The sequence below is a fragment of the Numenius arquata genome, chromosome 2, assembly GCF_964106895.1.
Source record: "Numenius arquata chromosome 2, bNumArq3.hap1.1, whole genome shotgun sequence".
Taxonomy (NCBI): Eukaryota; Metazoa; Chordata; class Aves; order Charadriiformes; family Scolopacidae; genus Numenius; species Numenius arquata.
In genome coordinates, this window is record NC_133577.1 from 81,841,097 (window position 1) to 81,858,741 (window position 17,645).

Below are 17,645 nucleotides of genomic sequence, written 5' to 3' on the forward strand. Positions count from 1 at the left end.
GACCCATGCCAGAAATTTCAGGAAACCTTAATTCTTGTCTTGTTTGCATTGTCTTGTTTGCTTGTGTAAGTAGCATAAAATGAAATTTAAAAAACCCCAAAAATGCTTCTTCAGAATATTGCACCAACCTGTGTAGCTGCTCTTACTGCAATCCAGGCTTGTGCTTTGTAGCCTTCTGATTTCAGGCCATCCTCAGAAGGGAGTTCTCCAGAAGACATCTAAAATTATACGCCAGTTCACAATAGGATTCTAAATGTTTTATAGTAAAATATATTTTAAATATAGAAAAAGTCCTCCTACTTACAGAATTACTGTTTTATGTGCAAGTTGTAAAAATCAGCATTGATTGTAAATCCATGGCTTAATTGCTAAAATTGAAAAAAATTTTCCAGAGCATACTAATTGGCTGCTCCTGCTACTTCAACATGGTTAAAGCCTTTCATATTTCTCATGCTGTCACTCATATTTGTACTGAAAAATTGAAATCTGGTAAAATATAAATATTACAACTGAAAAACCAGGTTTGAATGTTATGCTTCCTTTGCAAGGTAAAAATTAATTAGTACATAATCAGAAATGAAAACACGGTTTGTTCTGTTTCTTCCTATTTTATACCAAAAAAAAAATTTAAATGTTACCGTTTTATGCAACAAACATGAGAAATAACATCAAATGATAAAATTCCACTGCTATACTATATGATTTCTTTGTGTGATTTTTTTAGTAGTATTTTCAGTATCAGTATGATTTATAAGTCACTGTAAGTTAAGAGTCTAGCAAGGTGCACCATGTTCTAAGAGAAATATATTTCCTGCTTTGAAGAGGACACTACCCAAAAGATAGAAAGCATACGTTTGATTTGGAAGACAACATCCTATCTGGCTGTGACACATCCTCATTTGTGGCAAAATGCAAATACAATAGTGCTATTTCAAGGTATGATCTTCTTATTAACCTGCAAGAAACAACACACAGATCAATCAATGTTACTATCAAAGTAAGCATTACAGTGATACAATCTGACTCCTGCATTAGACTAGACAGACAGCCTCACCAAATAAATCATTCATCCAGCCCTCATCATCTACTCAAAGTGTATCTTCTTTTAGAAAGATCTTGTGATCCTGTTCTAACATGTTAGCAAGTGTAAAACATCCCTATGGTATGCTTAACAAATAACACATTGGCTTAAGACTATGTCAAAATAAATTGCATTATGTGCAACAAATATTCCATAAATAAATTGCAACTATTTAGTGAGAAAACTGTAATTCTGCAAGGGAAGTAATCTTTCTGTACAGAATCTGTATGGGTTCCTCTTCCTTCCTGAAGTTAAGGCATATATCCATTGTCCTGGTTTCCCTGAAACATGGGTGGCTGAATTTGGGTATGGGCCTTCAGTCAAACTCTTCCAAGAAACAGCAAAAATAGCCACAGTGACCAAAACAGTCTTTCATTTCTTCATTGTCCTCAGCTGAGAAATCTTCTGAGTTCTGTACCAAAATACTCTTCAGACAGACTGTGCTCACCAATTCCTGTTCTCCTTCTATTAAACTTCCTTCTCCCTTCAGTTATTTTTACACTAGTATTATAAACCAGGCAAAAATCATAGAATCATAGAATGGTTTGGGTTGGAAAGGACCTTAAAAGGTCATCTAGTCCAATCCTCCTGAAATAAGCAGGGACATCTTCAACTAGATCAGGTTGCTCAGAGCTCCATCCAGCCTGACCTTGAATGTTTCCTGGGACAGTGCATCTACTACCTCTCTCTGGGCAACCTGTGCCAGCATTTCACCACCCTCATCATAAAAAGTTTCTTATATCTAGTCTAAATCTACCCTCTTTTGGTTTAAAACTATTACCCCTTGTCCTATCGCAACAGACCCTGCTAAGAAGTCTGTCCCCATCTTTCTTATAAGCCCCATTTAAGTATTCAAAGGCCACAATAAGGTCTCCCCAGAGCCTTCTCTTCTCCAGGCTGAACAACTCCAACTCTCTCAGCTTCTCCTGATAGTAGAGGTGGTCCAGCCCTCTGATAACTTTTGTAGCCTTCTTCTGGACCCACTCCAACAGCTCCATGTCTTTCCTGTACAGAGTACTCCAGGTGGAGTCTCACCAGAGTAGAGGAGAGGGACAGAATTACTTCTCTCGACCTGCTGAAAATCACCACATGTGGAAATCTTCTCTGACATTTCTATTTCCTCTAGGTTTATAACAGTTTTTTAATGCATATTCCTCCTGTCTCTGTAGCTCTCTCCAGATCTCTCCTGTGAATCGGTTTTCCTAAGCATAGCAACAAACTTCTGCTCGTGTAGTTCTGGATAGAGTCACATTGCACAGAGTTGGCTGTTTATATAGAACAATAAATTCCAGCTTTGGTATGATTTGTGTAAAGCAAAACACAAAAGTCAAAGAGTGCTGTACAGTTCAAGATAGGTCAAACTAAGTGGGAAGATGGCAAGCTCTACATCTAGTTTGTGACAATTTAGTTAACATTTCTAGTCTTGCTAACAAAAAAGAATTTGAGACATCAAGAAACAACTTTAATTAAATCATCCGATAGCACCAGAGGGCTTGTATAAGGGTGATTGGGATGTTTAGCTCTTTAAAATAAGACAGCCAAGGTCCATTGATGTTGCTGTACATTCTTTTAGAAAGACGGTAGCAAATTAAATGAGTGTAGCAAATTACACTTGCAAAACATCACCACAGTCCATTTCTGTACTACCTTCCATCATGCTGACTGCTTGTAGAGGTTTATTACTATGCTACTGCTTCTGTGTTCAGAGTTCTGGTTCATTAACTTAAGTAGCAGAATACCCAAACAAGCAAGGTAAATTGCTGCCTTTACACTCTCTGTAACCAGACATGGCACATTATTCATTAAGACTGGTCAAGAAACTAAAAAAAAACTAAAGTCCAATGTATCAGAGCTGCTTGACAGAATTTATTGGCTGGCTTGGCTCAGCTCTTCAGGCATCTTCTATGCTGATAACTAATGCCAAAGTCACTGTCCTGATATCTGTTACAAACACATTTCCTACGCTCCTTCTGCCTCTGTTCTGACTGTGTCTGGCTGCTAACCTTTTCAAGCTGGATTTCTATTATCTGGAAGGGGGCAGACCACAGCTCATCTTCTGAAATATGAATAAAACCCCTATTTAATTGATAGCTCTGTTCCTGGTGTTGACAGAGAGCAGGTACAAATGTGAAAATAGAACAGAAAGCTGTAACTTTGTATACTCTAAAATATACTTTCAAATGGTCTCAGCATTTGTTTTAAATAAGAGATTAAGCATACAGTAGCTGTTCTATACTGCAATAGAAGGCAACTGTCCAAAATATAAAAGGTGCCTCATAATAGAAGTTCCACACCAAATCACAGAAAGCTGTCAAAAAACTATATTCACATGTGATTAAAATTAATTTCAAAGTTATATAGCTAGTTTCTTACTCAAATTTTTGATCATGTTGCTGGCTGAGTTTTATAGCTTCCAACAGGGTTTCAGCAGCTTGAGATGACTGGTTATTGCCTGCTTCAGTTATTTGGCGTTCTACCTTACCTAAGAAAGAAATATAGAAAGCAGATTTTCAAGATTTCAATATTTTTTTCCTATAAGACCCAACCTGTTTTACCTCCAGGAAATTTAAACAATATAGTGCATTATCTATTTTCTTCCTTATCAGCTAAGTCTTTTCCAGTTTGTTTAAAATGTAATGCACAATGGTTGTATAGCAAATCACTTCATAGAGTAGCCAAAATAATCAAACTTTGGAATCATAATGACTCCTAACATGTAGTGATCCTAACTAGAAGACCACTGTACCTGGAGGAGTTAATGCACAGATGCAGGCCTGTTCTGTGCTGCGCTATGCTGCAGGTACAGCGTGGCCTTCAGGCCTGTGTTGTGCTGTGCCACAGGATAAATATAGCCAGCTGGCTGTAACAGAAGAGCCTGTTGGCAGCATCTTCTCGGTACCAGTGATTATACCACCTGCCCTTTCTGTAAAAGTGCAGCAAGAAGTCTCATGTGAATATGCTTTTTGTTTGACAGTGGAAACGATGAATAGAGTTGTTTTCTTTTAAGAAAATCCTCTAACAGCTCAACAGACCAAAAAGGCAACCTTTCCACAGACAGGATCTGTATGTTGTGCTGCACCCTGACTGGAAGCCCATTCAATACTACACAGCTTGGGGTTCTCAGCATCTGAAGGGACATAAGATTATTTTCACTATCCTTTTTTTTCTTTATAGTGTTAACTCCAATAAATGGCATTTTAAGAGATACGTTACAGAGCCTGAGTGCCTTTCTCACTGTGATCCTAAGAAGTCAACACCTCCTGGTGCAAAACATAATGCCACTAAAATCCAAATGCATGCAAACACTGTGTAATTCATTAGCCTCGTTAAATCATTTAGAAATATTTTATGAGCCTCTCATCTTCTTTATTTCAGACTGATGCAAAGAAGCTAATAAGCTTTCTACAGTGTCCTTAATGTGACTGGGTACACCCTTTGATCCCTGATAACATAGAGGTGGGAGAAGTTCTACTGCAGTTTTGAAATTATTCGTTGTGTAATGCATGCTGAACTATGCTGGTGTGAACCTAAACACAGGACAGAGATCTGCAGCTAGACAGGGTGAGAAATACACAAATCTGTTCTATTTTTTACAGTAAAATATCTCCATTTTAAGAGAGGCCACATGCACAACATTGCCTAGGAAGGCAATCATGATATACAAACAGGGTTTTATTTACCTATATGAAAAAGAATTTCAGCTTCCATATCTAGTTTTTTTGTTGCAGACGCCCTGCAAAGCTTCAATGCTGATTCTAAATGTTTGAGAGCAAGTAACCATTGCAGTGGATCTCCTCTTTCAGGTGTAGAAGCTACTTTTTCAGCTAATGTGTGTCCTAAGAAAAAGAAAAAAAAAGACAGTTCTTAGTAAATTATTTAATAGAAAACCAATTCATGCAAAAAGAAGCAACTTCTATAGAACACATGCTGTTACATATTTGCTGTTACATATTTACTGTTACAATCCAATTCTCAAAAATCTGAGTGATTAATGGATATAAATACAGTACGATAATGTTGTTTCACTACTTTATGATGCCATTAAGGTTTACCAAGGCCATCCAAAAGAAGCTCAGGCTTCTTTCACAAAAAGAATCAGCCCTTTCACAAACTGTCTGGAAAGACTAGCAGTAAGCCACTTCATTACTTTATTTCACCTGGCAGTTATAGGCAAAACCTAAACCTCTCTGAGCCATTGCAAATTCCCAAATTCCTTTTGTACTAACCAGATCTAAAGCCTTTTTTGATACATTGCATACCTCTTATACTGTACTCCCCAGTATTTACCTGTATACGTAGGCTCTTCCTAAAAAATGTGGATTCAGAAACAGGAACTGGTCAAACACAGCCATTACTGTGACTGTCTGGCCATACCTGCTCTGACAAGCAGTAAAGTACAATAAGAGTGGATCTCTAGAGCAAACCAGCTCGTGTTGAAGACCTGACGCCCACAGCAGATGCATTTCAGGGTGTTTACTTTGGACTACCTCTATTCTAGTCCTAGGGGCTGAATGCAAAGTAATGGTTGGGGTGCACTGATACGCTCCTGGAGCATAGCCTACTGGAAAAGAATCCAGAACACTCTGAGGCTGCTCCACAATGAGAACCAAAGTGATTTCTAGATTTGCTAGTCCATTATAAGTCATATATACACCAAATCTAGTTTAACAGAAGGAACGTGGAGACAATATCCCTTTCCCTATATTTGCTATACAGCAGCAAATCTCAGACAGATCTTAAAGGTCATCTTCTGTTATTCAGCATATTTCCAAGTTTCTGTATAAAAAAAAGCTATCAAAAAAAGTTGCTAAATTAAAGGGTGACAACAATAACAGATACTATTTATTTTATTGGGATAGAGAATTATCGCTATTATCCCATATGATGTGATATCATTAGTTTGTTACCATATAACTACTTCCAGAGAGATGGAATATATACAGGAAGTTTTCACAAAATGAATGCTTTGTACAGAAGCTGGAAAAGCATTGTTAACTTCCACTTAAAAAAAAATTGAAGTTCCCATTAGTTTCATCAAGCTATAACATTAATATTTAAGTCTTTGTTGATTATAGTTTCTGTAAGAATTGTACCTTGCTTGTACACATTGCATGGAGCCAAACAGGCATCTACTGTTGGCTTTCAAAATATTTTCTTTGTATAATGAAAACAATTGACTTAGTACATTCACTTCTGATGCACCAGTTTATCTGCTGTTGCATAAAATATGTATGAAAATCAATGAAAAGTTAAAAATAATAATGACTTGCATTTTTCTTACCGATTCTCATTTTGACTTGGGCTAGCAAGTTGATATGTGGCAAGTAGATATTTTTTGTAGGTAGGGCCAGGCAAGTCAATGTACTGTCTTCTATTTGCTGTTCAATGGGTTCTCCGCAAGCAAAAATCTATGAAAAGAGCATGCTTTGTAAAACCAAGTCGCAGACAGCAAATTAAATAGTGGTTTGAAAAAGTAAGTTAAGTATCGCAAAACCTTGGAACTTGAACGTGTCTTGTAAAAGAGCACTAGAAAAGGGCTTGATAATCTTGAAGTCCTTTATTTCAGTTTGTACTTGTCTTCTTTGCAGAGGAGTTTGGTAGCAAAAGAACAATTTCAATGAACCCTTGATCAAATTTATTAATGTTAGGCTTTGGTTTCTAAAAGCAAACTCCCTCAAATCAATCTTTAAGAAACAGATATCCCAAGTAACCCAGCCCTAGAAAGAAGCTGTCATTTATACAAAGAAATCTAACATCCAACAAAGGCCAGAAAAGAAAAAAACAATAACATATATGGACCAGACAAACTTTTCATCCACCAAAATAAGGCAACGGGAGCATGCTGTAAAGTGGTGTCTCTTGAAGGCTAGCAAGTCTCTTAAGTGGAAGTCTGAGTCTGAAGTGATTCATATGATTGTTTATTACTTTGGGCAACAAATGTTTCAATGGATTAAACTTCTGTATTAGTAAATATGAGGAAAGAATTTGATCCAAAAGCTTTTCTTTATAAACTGTATCAAGAATGGGTAGAGACTGTTTTTGGACCAATAGTTAAATGGTTTATTAATAAACATACCTCTCAGATTTCATGTCTTTAGATTTATTTAATTTTTGCCTATTTAAATTTTTACATGGAAATGATTTATTCATACTGATTGTAACAATCTGTCGATCTAAAACATCATAAACAATATGCTACTTTATATAGATGTTCTAGTTCAAATCATTCTAAGATACAAAGCTAAATTCTTATACTTGAATGCTCAAGAGTTAGGAATTTTATGAGATGCACATCCTCCCTGAGGTGCTGAGTATGAACATATCCCTCATTTCAAATGGGAAAACTGAGTGTTCCACATCTCTTTTCTCTCAACCTACCTATTTCAATTTTCACATATGGATGTACATTTTGCAATTATTCAATATTTTTAAATTGTATGAAAATAGCAGACTACATACATGATTATACATGGTAAGTATGCATAAATAAATTTGGTAAGATGAATTACTTCTTCACACAATGTAATCTAGGGAAAATTGAAGGGATCAGTTAATAGGAATGGCCCTTTTGAATAAATTGTTAAAATAGCTTTAAGAATAGACAGTTAAGACTGCAGGAAGGACTTGCAAATGCTGTGTAAATCACCAGCATATACTCACTGCTTTAATGGTAAGCTCATGTGCCAAAATTAGTAAGTTTAATGGTTCCACTGTAGAAGAGCAATGTTCTGTATCCTCCACTGTTCGGAGTGTTAGTATGTCTGCCAGCAGAAGCATACTTTTCACAAGAGTAAAAGAAGCTGGAGGGGAAATAAATGTATCCTCTTGAAGTAAACTGATGATATTCTGTTTGGACACAGACAACATAAACCAAAGTAGTTACTACTTTTGCTGTCTTGTTATGAGGACAAATCACACAAAGTGAAAAAAAAATCTATTTTAGAGACACTACTTCAAGCTTATTTAACGCTGGCATCAGCTGTCCTGACTATATGAAAAATGCATCAAAGAAAAGTGAACAGTTTCTCCTTTGTGCTCAAACCTCCAAAAGAAGTTTAATGCCTGCCACGGGACGTTTTTCTTGCAGGTCAAGAATAGCAGCTTGCACCATCATTTCAGCCTGAGTCTCTGTATCACCAAAAGCTTCTGCCTCTAGGATTACTTCTTCTATCACACTTCTGCGTTCAGCCACATTATTTTCTAAAAGAGAAGAACATATGAACAGTAAAAATACAGTTGAAAAGACTTTACTGTATCTTCTACCATTGTAAAGAAGACAGTTTCATACTAAAAACTAAAAGAAAATCTGACATTATAGATTCTACATTTACCATTTCATTGATTCTGTGCCAAACTCACTTTCAAAAGAAAGAAAAACCACTTGGTTTTTAAACTGCACTTGGTTTAAGTTCATCCAAATACATTACTTATATGTAAGCCACCAGTGTAAATAATTAATTTTGTAGATCAGATAGTCATTCTCACCCATAAAACACATTCTACATATTCAAAAATCTGATCTTAGTTACCGTTCCAAAATAGTAACAACCTTCACAGGAATTATCCAGAATACATTTGGCTACAGACCTAGACTGTGATTTTGATACTTAAGTGAGCATCAGAGTTTATACTATGTTCATAGAACTAAGGAATGAAAAACATTTTATTCATAATCCAACTGCATCAAAATGTATTTTGTAGTATCTCACTTAAATACTTTAAACAGAAAGAATCTGGAACATTTCTAGAAAATATATAGGAACATTTCATTTATTTGAGATATAAAAAGTGACAAAAAACTTCTGAGACTTTTAAAACTATAAGTATATAGCAACTGTTTTTGAAAACAAGCATACTTATTTAACTTAATTACACTAGAACATTTGAAATTTTTTCACACACAAGTGATTTATCAAAAGATAATGATTGTTAAATGAACATTAACATAATGCTTTGTGTTTATGTTCTCTAGGGAGAGATTGTACTCAGAAATATATTATCCTTATTACATTGGATAAATTTAATACAAATAATTGCTCAGTGATAATACAGTCCCAGAATTAATGTTTATATTTGTTATTTATGAATAAGTATTGTGTCTTAATAGGCTCACTTGTCCATTATACTCCAAAAGTCTAAACCAAAAAAGGGTAGTACCTTTAATATCACAAATGCCATGTATCTGTGTTACCAGTGCAGTCACTAACATTGTACGACACCTTAGCCACAGATGTACATTCATATTATCTTGTGCTGTTATACTGTGAGACAGTCGAACATCTTTAACATAAGAGTCCTAATAATTTCCAAAAGCAAGAGAAATATTATTTTCCAAGTCAACTACTTTAGTAAAAACAAAGCAACAGGGCAGAATCAGTCTAAAATAAATCAAATAAATACATTAGAAATAATAACATAATTATAACCAGAGGTTTATTTGAAGGGTAGATACAAGTTTTTTAATATCGAGAGTCCATTTATTATTAACTTTTAATATACAGAAAAAAAAAGAATTGTAACAAATGAAAATTAAACCAGCTTTTATGGGAAAGTTCACAAATATATCCATAAACTATATGTATCATGGAGAATTCTAACAGTTCAGACTTTATTCCTCTCAAACAGGAACATTACACAAAACTCTAAGGCACATAAAAGTCTAATTGTGGAGCAGGATCAATATCAAATTCTGGTACCTCACTAGTGATTAGAAAGAAATTTTTAATTTTTTATTTCTAGCTTTTAGTGTTTCTGGTGATTAGAAACAAATATTAATGCAATATAGTACTGGAAGTGTTGGTGAGAATTCTCAGCTCAACTCCCTGTGCCATTTTCACATATCATAAACAGTCTTTCTAATACTAAAATTTTCCAATCCATATTCTAAAGATTTGTTCCAGCAAGAAATAAATGGACATGGCACCACCTGTGTTTTACTTATACTAAAAATCATCATGACTGACTTATATTGATGCAAATGAGGAAAAAAAATTAGCCATAACTCAGCTACTAGCTACAGGGCAGTCCTAAGAAAATGTAGGAGTAAGTGCAGTAAGACAGAAGACCCTGATACGGAACACAGACAGAATAATTGCACTGCATGCAAGAAAAGTCCAGTCTCGTTATGCATGTTACAAAATCTGGCCTCACTGCTCAATTGCTCTGTCCATGTGAGTCAATTTGACTTACTCTGCACTCGAGAGTGAACGTGTGTGGAATAACCAATGGGTTTTGTACGCTGGCTTTCCAAGGTACGTATAGGTCAGTATCACTATGTGTTAGACAACAGAAGTCAGCTGAAATCTTGCTAAATTTGGAACACAGCAATGATGCAAACCGGTTGGTTTGGCTCTTTGAAAGAGGATACTCTGAAGTAGGTTTTCAATCAAAAAACCCTAACTGAGTAATACAAGGTTTTCAGCTGAAAGCTATTTTTTCCACTTTCTGTTTGTTTGGGTTTTTCTTAAACAAAAGGAGATTTTCAATGCTGGCATTTGAGAGTATATCAATAAAACCTGTAATTCCTAACCATATACAAATTGAAATGATGATTATAGGCATATTGAATATACTATAGGCAAGCAGGTAACTGAAGTATGTCATACATCATTTTCTCCCTAGGTTAATGGTAACCTCATAATACAGATGACTGCTATGTTCTAGCGCTCTGACTTAATACAAGACTTCATATGCGAAGAAACAATAGTTTAAAACAAATATGCGCACATACCGAACACTGCCTTTCATCCTTTTCTTCTTGAAAATTTGTCTCTTCACTCCTAAAAATTTTTGCGTCTTGGAGAAGTCGAATTGCAGAGAAAGCCAAAGCAACACTGTGATACAGAAAAATATTATTTTAAAATACTAATTATATTTGCCATTTTATGCTTTTATTATAACAGATGCTTCATTTCTGACTACATCAGAGATTTCTACCAGGAGTTACCAATTTTTGATTCAGTAGAACAAAAAAATTGCATAGCAGACTCTGTGTATACTATTATTTTCATGATATGAAGATATTTGCAAAACCAACATAGAGACATCTTTTTCACAACAGCATTTGCTCTTCAAAGAACACGCTACTCAAAATATTCTGAGAACTGCCAAAAGCAGTCTCATGGTATTAGTTTTCTATCTCTAATTGTACATTTTCCCCTACATCTGTAAATCTCTACTTTCTTACCTCTTCTCAAAAACAATTTTGGGGTTGTTGGTTTTTTTTGTACAACTCTATTTATTCTCTACCCACTGAAACATAGTTTCTTAATGATGCAAAACTATCTGAGGGTATCCCCAGCTCACCTCTTAAAGATTTTTTCAGCAGGTTAATTTTTAAAAATGTATAATAAAAATTCTCCTCTATGCTGTCTTTTTACATAGAGAGACTCTCTTTACATAGAGACTGGTTGCTATGAAGCAAAAGAATAAAATAATTTATGAACACCCTAAGTCCTTTTTACACTGCCAGAACACTGTAAAGAGCTTTTAATGCAAGAGAGATTAAGACTCTGTGTGAATTTACTGCTTTCGAGAAGTTCTAGATTAATTGTTGTAAAGGCAAAGTTCTTGATTTATGCACAAAGTCAGAACAAGAGCAGCACTACTCTGAAATTACTCACATTATTCTGCCAACATGTATCTAACCACAGGATGGATAACCTCCAGAAAAAAGAGGGCAGTTAAAGTCTTCCTGTCATTTCAGATTCTATCCTGCTTGCTGTTTTTGTGATGCTGAACTGGATGGATTACACCAATTCAGCACAAATAGACCCCAAAGTAACAATGAGAACCAAAATTTGTAATATCTTGCCTTTCAGCTCTCAGAATTCAATCCTTATGAATCTCCTTCATCATGCCTTTACCTCAGTTTTATTCCAAAAATGAAACCAGAATAAATCAATGTTGAATTTGATGATAACTTTCTCTCTAACAATGGAAAATACGAAACAGAATATGCTTATAAAAGCAAAAGAGACAGTAAGGATAATGCAATGAAATATCCCAACTGCTTTTCTTTCTTTTTATTAAGAAGAGTTTTCCCCTGAAACCAGGCATCAAAGTTAAAATTACAGCAAAGCCTGACATTTTTCAAAACATTGTTTGAGATGTATGGCTAACATTTCTCAAATAAGTTGGAAGGTGCAGCACCCAAGAGTATATACAGGCTTTTAAGGAATATTAGCCTAACTTCCTGAGCACCACTGCCTCCAGTTAACTGCTGTTGTCAACAGTTAACAATTCTGAAAATGAGACCATTTTTACCTACATGTTTACATATAAATTTCATGAGTAACATGTAGACCATGAGCCCAAAGGTTCATATATGTATTGTTTTAAGCAGTAATGTATTCATATAATCAGAGAATTATATTTATATTAGAATTACATATTTTGGTAATTAGAAACCTCACATGCTTAGGGGGGACACCATCTAAGTACTGTCCTTGAGATCAATCAAATTAGTCCTATACATAATCTTATTCTGAGGCATAAATTTTTTGCAAGACAGAGGCTGTAATGTAGAAGCTTCCCTTGATGAAATTTTTGTGACCCTCTTCTGCTGTCAACAAGAGTGATGTGTCTATATATTTCCCTTGACAAAATACACATCCTTTTATCAGCTGAATCAGAAAGTGACAAGATGATCAAAATAGGAAAGTACAGCTGACTATAACAGTTTCACCACTAAGTCATTTTGCCAAAGGAAAAAAATGATGAATTTCTGTAATATCATGCAAAGTTTGATTTCTAGGCTGGCAGGCAGGAAACATTCAGCTGTCTGAAGGAATGTATCATTTGTATCTCAGGCAGATATATCAGCAGTTTCCGTGGATGGCAGTGCAATAAAATTGTAAAATAGGTTAAAAAAACCCAAACCCTTACTTTGTTTGTTGTTTGGGGTTGGTTTTTTTTCCTGCTACCTGACCACAATCAATATACAAGGCCCATTAAACACCCATCAAGAATTTGAGAGTCCAAAAAAATGTCCCATAGAACACTAGACATCTATTGGAACCCTTGATACTCTAAAAAAGTTTCTTCAATCTGAGAAAAGTTATAAACCAAGAGAGAAAGTACACTGTAGGATATAACTGCGTGTCAAAAAGAAAGGTCCTGCACTGACAACGGCTTGCATACCACCAGTTTAGAAGGGTGAGAAAGTTTGGGTCAGAACTCTGCTAACACAGGTTTTATCAAGCCTAGTATCAAGCTAACTCAGGCTTATGCACATGGGATTTCATAAGTCTAGATACTGGTCCTTAATTACTAATACGACAATTTTATAAAATCGACATGGCACTCAAAAGCACGATGAGGTCACTGTCCAGTGATTTGTTGCTTTCTCTTTGACAAATTTCTGGTAAATTAATCTAATTCAAAAGGCACTGAAATAGACTAATATTTCATTACGAGAAATGTCTACAAATAACCTACAAGTTCTTACTTGCCATGTTCACCAATGGCATTACAACTAAATTATTACAGTCCTAATATATGAACTTTTGGGAAGCTTCTGTCTTTTAAAATAACATAAACAAAACCCAGATGAAAGACCACGCTGCATAACTCTTACTGTTTTCAGTTCAGTAATCTGTACAGAACTGTGAAGTTCCTGTCCTTGTTAATTTATTTATCTTTTTATTGCTGTACCATAGCAGTTAAAATGGAATTGTGCTATTTAAAGGCTATCTGATTTGGAGTTTTCTTTATTCACCTAAGACAACTGGGAGAAGGAAGACAATTTGCTTTTGACATAGAAAAAAACATTTATTTTTTGTTAATTGGTAAAAAACGAAAAAAACATCCTTGAAACTGGTTTGGCTGTTGGCCAGCTGAATCACCTACCACTTCATCAGTAGGACTCTTACAGCAAATCTTCACCAATATTCCAACAATAAACAAATGTTAATTTTGCTTTTTGCTTGGTGGTTACTATAATGTAAGATTTACTGTAATAATTTTGGTGTGTTTAGTCAGAGTAGACCTAACAAAAGTTACAAATACTGATTACATTCTACTTAATCTCAGTTTTAATCTTAGTTTGACAAGTGACAGTGCTACACCTCTATATGCTGCATCTCTAGTTAACAATTTGTACCCTCAAAGACTTTTCAACCTAATAAAAAATTAGATAAAAAGAGCTTGACACTAATTAAAAAAAATAAAATATGAAGATGATCAGAGGGCTGGAGCACCCCTCTTATGAAGACAGCTGAGAGAGTTGGTATTGTTCAGCCTGGAGAAGAGAAGGCTCCGGGGAGACCTTATAGTGACCTTCCAGTACCTGAAGGGAGCCTACAGGAGAGATCAGGGGCGGTCTCTTTATCATGGAGTGTAGTGATAGGACGAGGGGCGACAGTTTTAAACTGAAAGAGGGGAGATTTAGATGTTAGGAAGAAATACTTTACTGTGAGAATGGTGAGACACTGGAACAGGTTACCGAGAGAATTTGTGGATGCCCCATCCCTGGAAGTGTTCAAGGCCAGGCTGGATGGGGCTTTGAGCAACCTGCTCTAGTGGAGGTGTCCCTGCCTATGGCAGGGGTTTGGAACTCAATAATCTTTAAGGTCCCTTCCAACTCTAATTATTGTGTGATTCTATGAAAAATTATGTATTGTTAAACTATTATCCTTTTTATACAAATAAAATTAAAATTACAGATATGCTAAACAGAAGAATCCTCCTAGCTAAAAGACCAAAAGAATGTACAGAATTTAACTTGCACAAAGAGTTATTTATGTATGCCCCATGTATTAAAAGAACAGCACAATTGTAATTTTATGAAATTATCCAAAAAAAATCAGAACCTCAAAAAATTCACAGAATTTGGAAATCATAATTTGGAGAAAATATCTGGCAGATCATGTAAATAGAACAGTATTTTACACACTCTCAGTAACAATATAATTAATGCCTGCTAAAATCTATTCTTATATGTTAAAGTTTACATCAATGCTTTTTAATCCAATTAATTAAAAAAGTATAATTTTAACATTTTAATTTGACACCAGTATGTACATCAAGAGGAAATGTTCTTTTAGGACAGTAACACAGGGCATTCTAGAACAAATTAGAATTCAGTAGTTCAGGGATAATATTAGTGCTCTGCTGTATACTTTAAAATTATAAAAAACATATGACCTAACATATACAGACTTTAACAAAAACAGTGAACATGGCAGCTTTTTCTCTGACTTTGTGTAACACTGTATCACAAAAACACCTCACAGAGAAATCATAGGCCAATAACTGATGATCTGTTAAAAAGTAAAATAAAGCAGTAATAAAAAGTGAAATGCCAATGTAACTTACTAGAGGATTGTTATGGCTGGTTACTAAGATTTAGAATATTAATGTAGACATAAAGGATTGAAAGAAAAAGTTGTTGGATATTTTTTTTAATTTTCTGTAGTCAAGGCTGTGCAACATAAGGTTATACATAATATTACTTACGTGAAAGCTGCTTGATGCCTTTGCTGAGAAATAGCAGCAAGCTGAAGTTTGGCCTCAATAAGAGCCTCTAAATCTTCAGCAGAACACTGAGAGATCTGCCCATCATATTTGTCCTTTATGTTCTGTACAAGATGGCTAAGACTTTCTTCAGCTTTTGTCAATAAAATCCCCTAGAGAAGAACACAGCATTGTATGATTTCAAAAAATAATGAAAGAAATAAAAAATTTCTTAAAATGTATTTTATTCTGTTATAGCCTACTACCACTGCACCCTAAAACAAATCAACTTGAATATAATATGCCTTTTCTATAAACAGCAGGGGTTTAATTTTGCTTTTTTCAGGTTTACAGATTCAATGTGTTGAAAGTAGCAAGATCTTAACTGTGCCTGTACTATTGCAATTTATGCTTTAGAACTTATTTTATGGCTTAGCAATATTGCTTAATAATTTTTCATTATCTTTATCTTATAGCTATACTTGATAATTTGACACTATACTCTTTACTATTCTTAGTAATTTTAAACAATACAATATTAAAATACAACATTAAAGATGTTGCAAAGAGTATTACGTTCTTTTCTATACTTTGACAGATCCCTGAGTGCTGTATGTATCCTGAAACTTCACCTTAACTTACAGTCTTTCTGAAAAATAAAGCTGTAAGAAGCTGTGAAAACCAAATCTAAAAGAAAGTTAATTTTAAATAAAATCTCAATCACAGACTTTCAGAAGAATTTAAAAATAATTCAAAGGTTTGCATCATCCAATATCTTTTTTTTTACAAGTTTCCTCAATGAATTCAAAGCTCTACTTTGAAAAAACAAGCAAACAAACAAACAACAAAAACCCAAAATAAAACGAAAAGAACAGAATGGTTAAAGAAAATTCAGAAGGGTAAGAAATAGATTATGTTTCTTAAACAAGCCCCATTCAAATGAATTTAAAATTTCTATTTTAGTTATTTTCAAGATGCTGTTTTCAAGTTATTTTCAAGCTCTACTAAAACTTTGAAGTTTCTAGATTATGGTATATAGCAATTGCCTCACAAAATCATCCTCCATTTCTCCAGATGTATTTTGTACATTACTTTGTTTGTAACAATGGCCAAAAGTAGATACTTCCAAAGTGGAAGACCCCTCTGAAAGAAGAATATGTCACCCTTCAATTTTGGTCTTTTGTGATTTGAAACTGCCTAGTGTGAAGTTCACAATTAAACAAAACAAAACAAAAATGAAACCCAAACCAAATCAACCAACCAACTAACCAAAACCCCTTCAAACAAAGAAGGTAAGAAGCTGTGTTATGTTTTCTCCAAAATAAAGTATCAAAAAGAGGAATATGAAAAAACTGAGACGTTTCACATATGGTAGAGAATGGGTTTCCATTTATTTATAGAGTGTACTGCCCCATCAAAAAGTCTCTGACGTTCTACAGGTGCAACCCTCTTAAAAGAAGATGATTTTATCCTTGAAATCCCATTCCTTCTTTACCTTTGTTGCTAAAACAGTCATACTGAGATCTCATTGTGACAATATTTCCCATGGACTTTTATATAGCATAAACTAGACCATTTGAAAAACTGCACCAAATCACCAAGACTTCAGGTATGGCTAGTAAGATTACAATCAGATTAGGGACAGAAGTTTCTATCCCCTTATTTATTCCATCCTCCCATCATAATTTCTGTTACATTGAAAGCATCAACAATGTTTTTGGAACAATCTGCGGTTTCTTAAGACTTTTTTTCTAAAAATCATAATTACCTTCAGCATGGCCATATTTAATTCATCTTCACAGTCTACGAGCTGCACCACTGTGCTTCTTTGTTCCTGTTGTCTTGAATTCTTATCAGCATCATCTGTCAAATACACTTCAGATGAAATTTCAGATAACAGATGAAGAACCAAAGCATTCTTAGTTATCTGAAGAATATGCCCCTTTCTTCTCTACTTATAATTGAAACTTTCAATATCAAAATAAGTGAGGAAGAATGGAATACAGTACTAATAACATTAGAGATATTAGCTAAAAAAAACTTGAAAAACCTTAATGCTTATTATTTCAATAATGACTGATTTTTCCAGAAACATTTAATATGAATATTG

At 34.6% G+C, this 17,645-nt stretch overlaps 1 protein-coding gene across 1 annotated transcript in view; it reads right to left on the minus strand.

The window, feature by feature from the left end:
- Window positions 1-17,645, minus strand: part of CFAP54 (cilia and flagella associated protein 54) — a 111,018-nt gene that overhangs the window by 14,900 nt on the left and 78,473 nt on the right. The window contains exons 51-61 of the mRNA XM_074168264.1: window positions 17,304-17,398; window positions 15,539-15,708; window positions 10,812-10,914; window positions 9,239-9,377; window positions 8,124-8,281; window positions 7,742-7,927; window positions 6,363-6,489; window positions 4,762-4,917; window positions 3,455-3,563; window positions 853-955; window positions 129-218 (exon numbers count right to left, since the gene is read on the minus strand). Coding sequence (XP_074024365.1) covers window positions 129-218; window positions 853-955; window positions 3,455-3,563; window positions 4,762-4,917; window positions 6,363-6,489; window positions 7,742-7,927; window positions 8,124-8,281; window positions 9,239-9,377; window positions 10,812-10,914; window positions 15,539-15,708; window positions 17,304-17,398 — 1,436 coding nt within the window. The remainder of the gene's footprint in view (window positions 1-128; window positions 219-852; window positions 956-3,454; window positions 3,564-4,761; window positions 4,918-6,362; window positions 6,490-7,741; window positions 7,928-8,123; window positions 8,282-9,238; window positions 9,378-10,811; window positions 10,915-15,538; window positions 15,709-17,303; window positions 17,399-17,645) is intronic.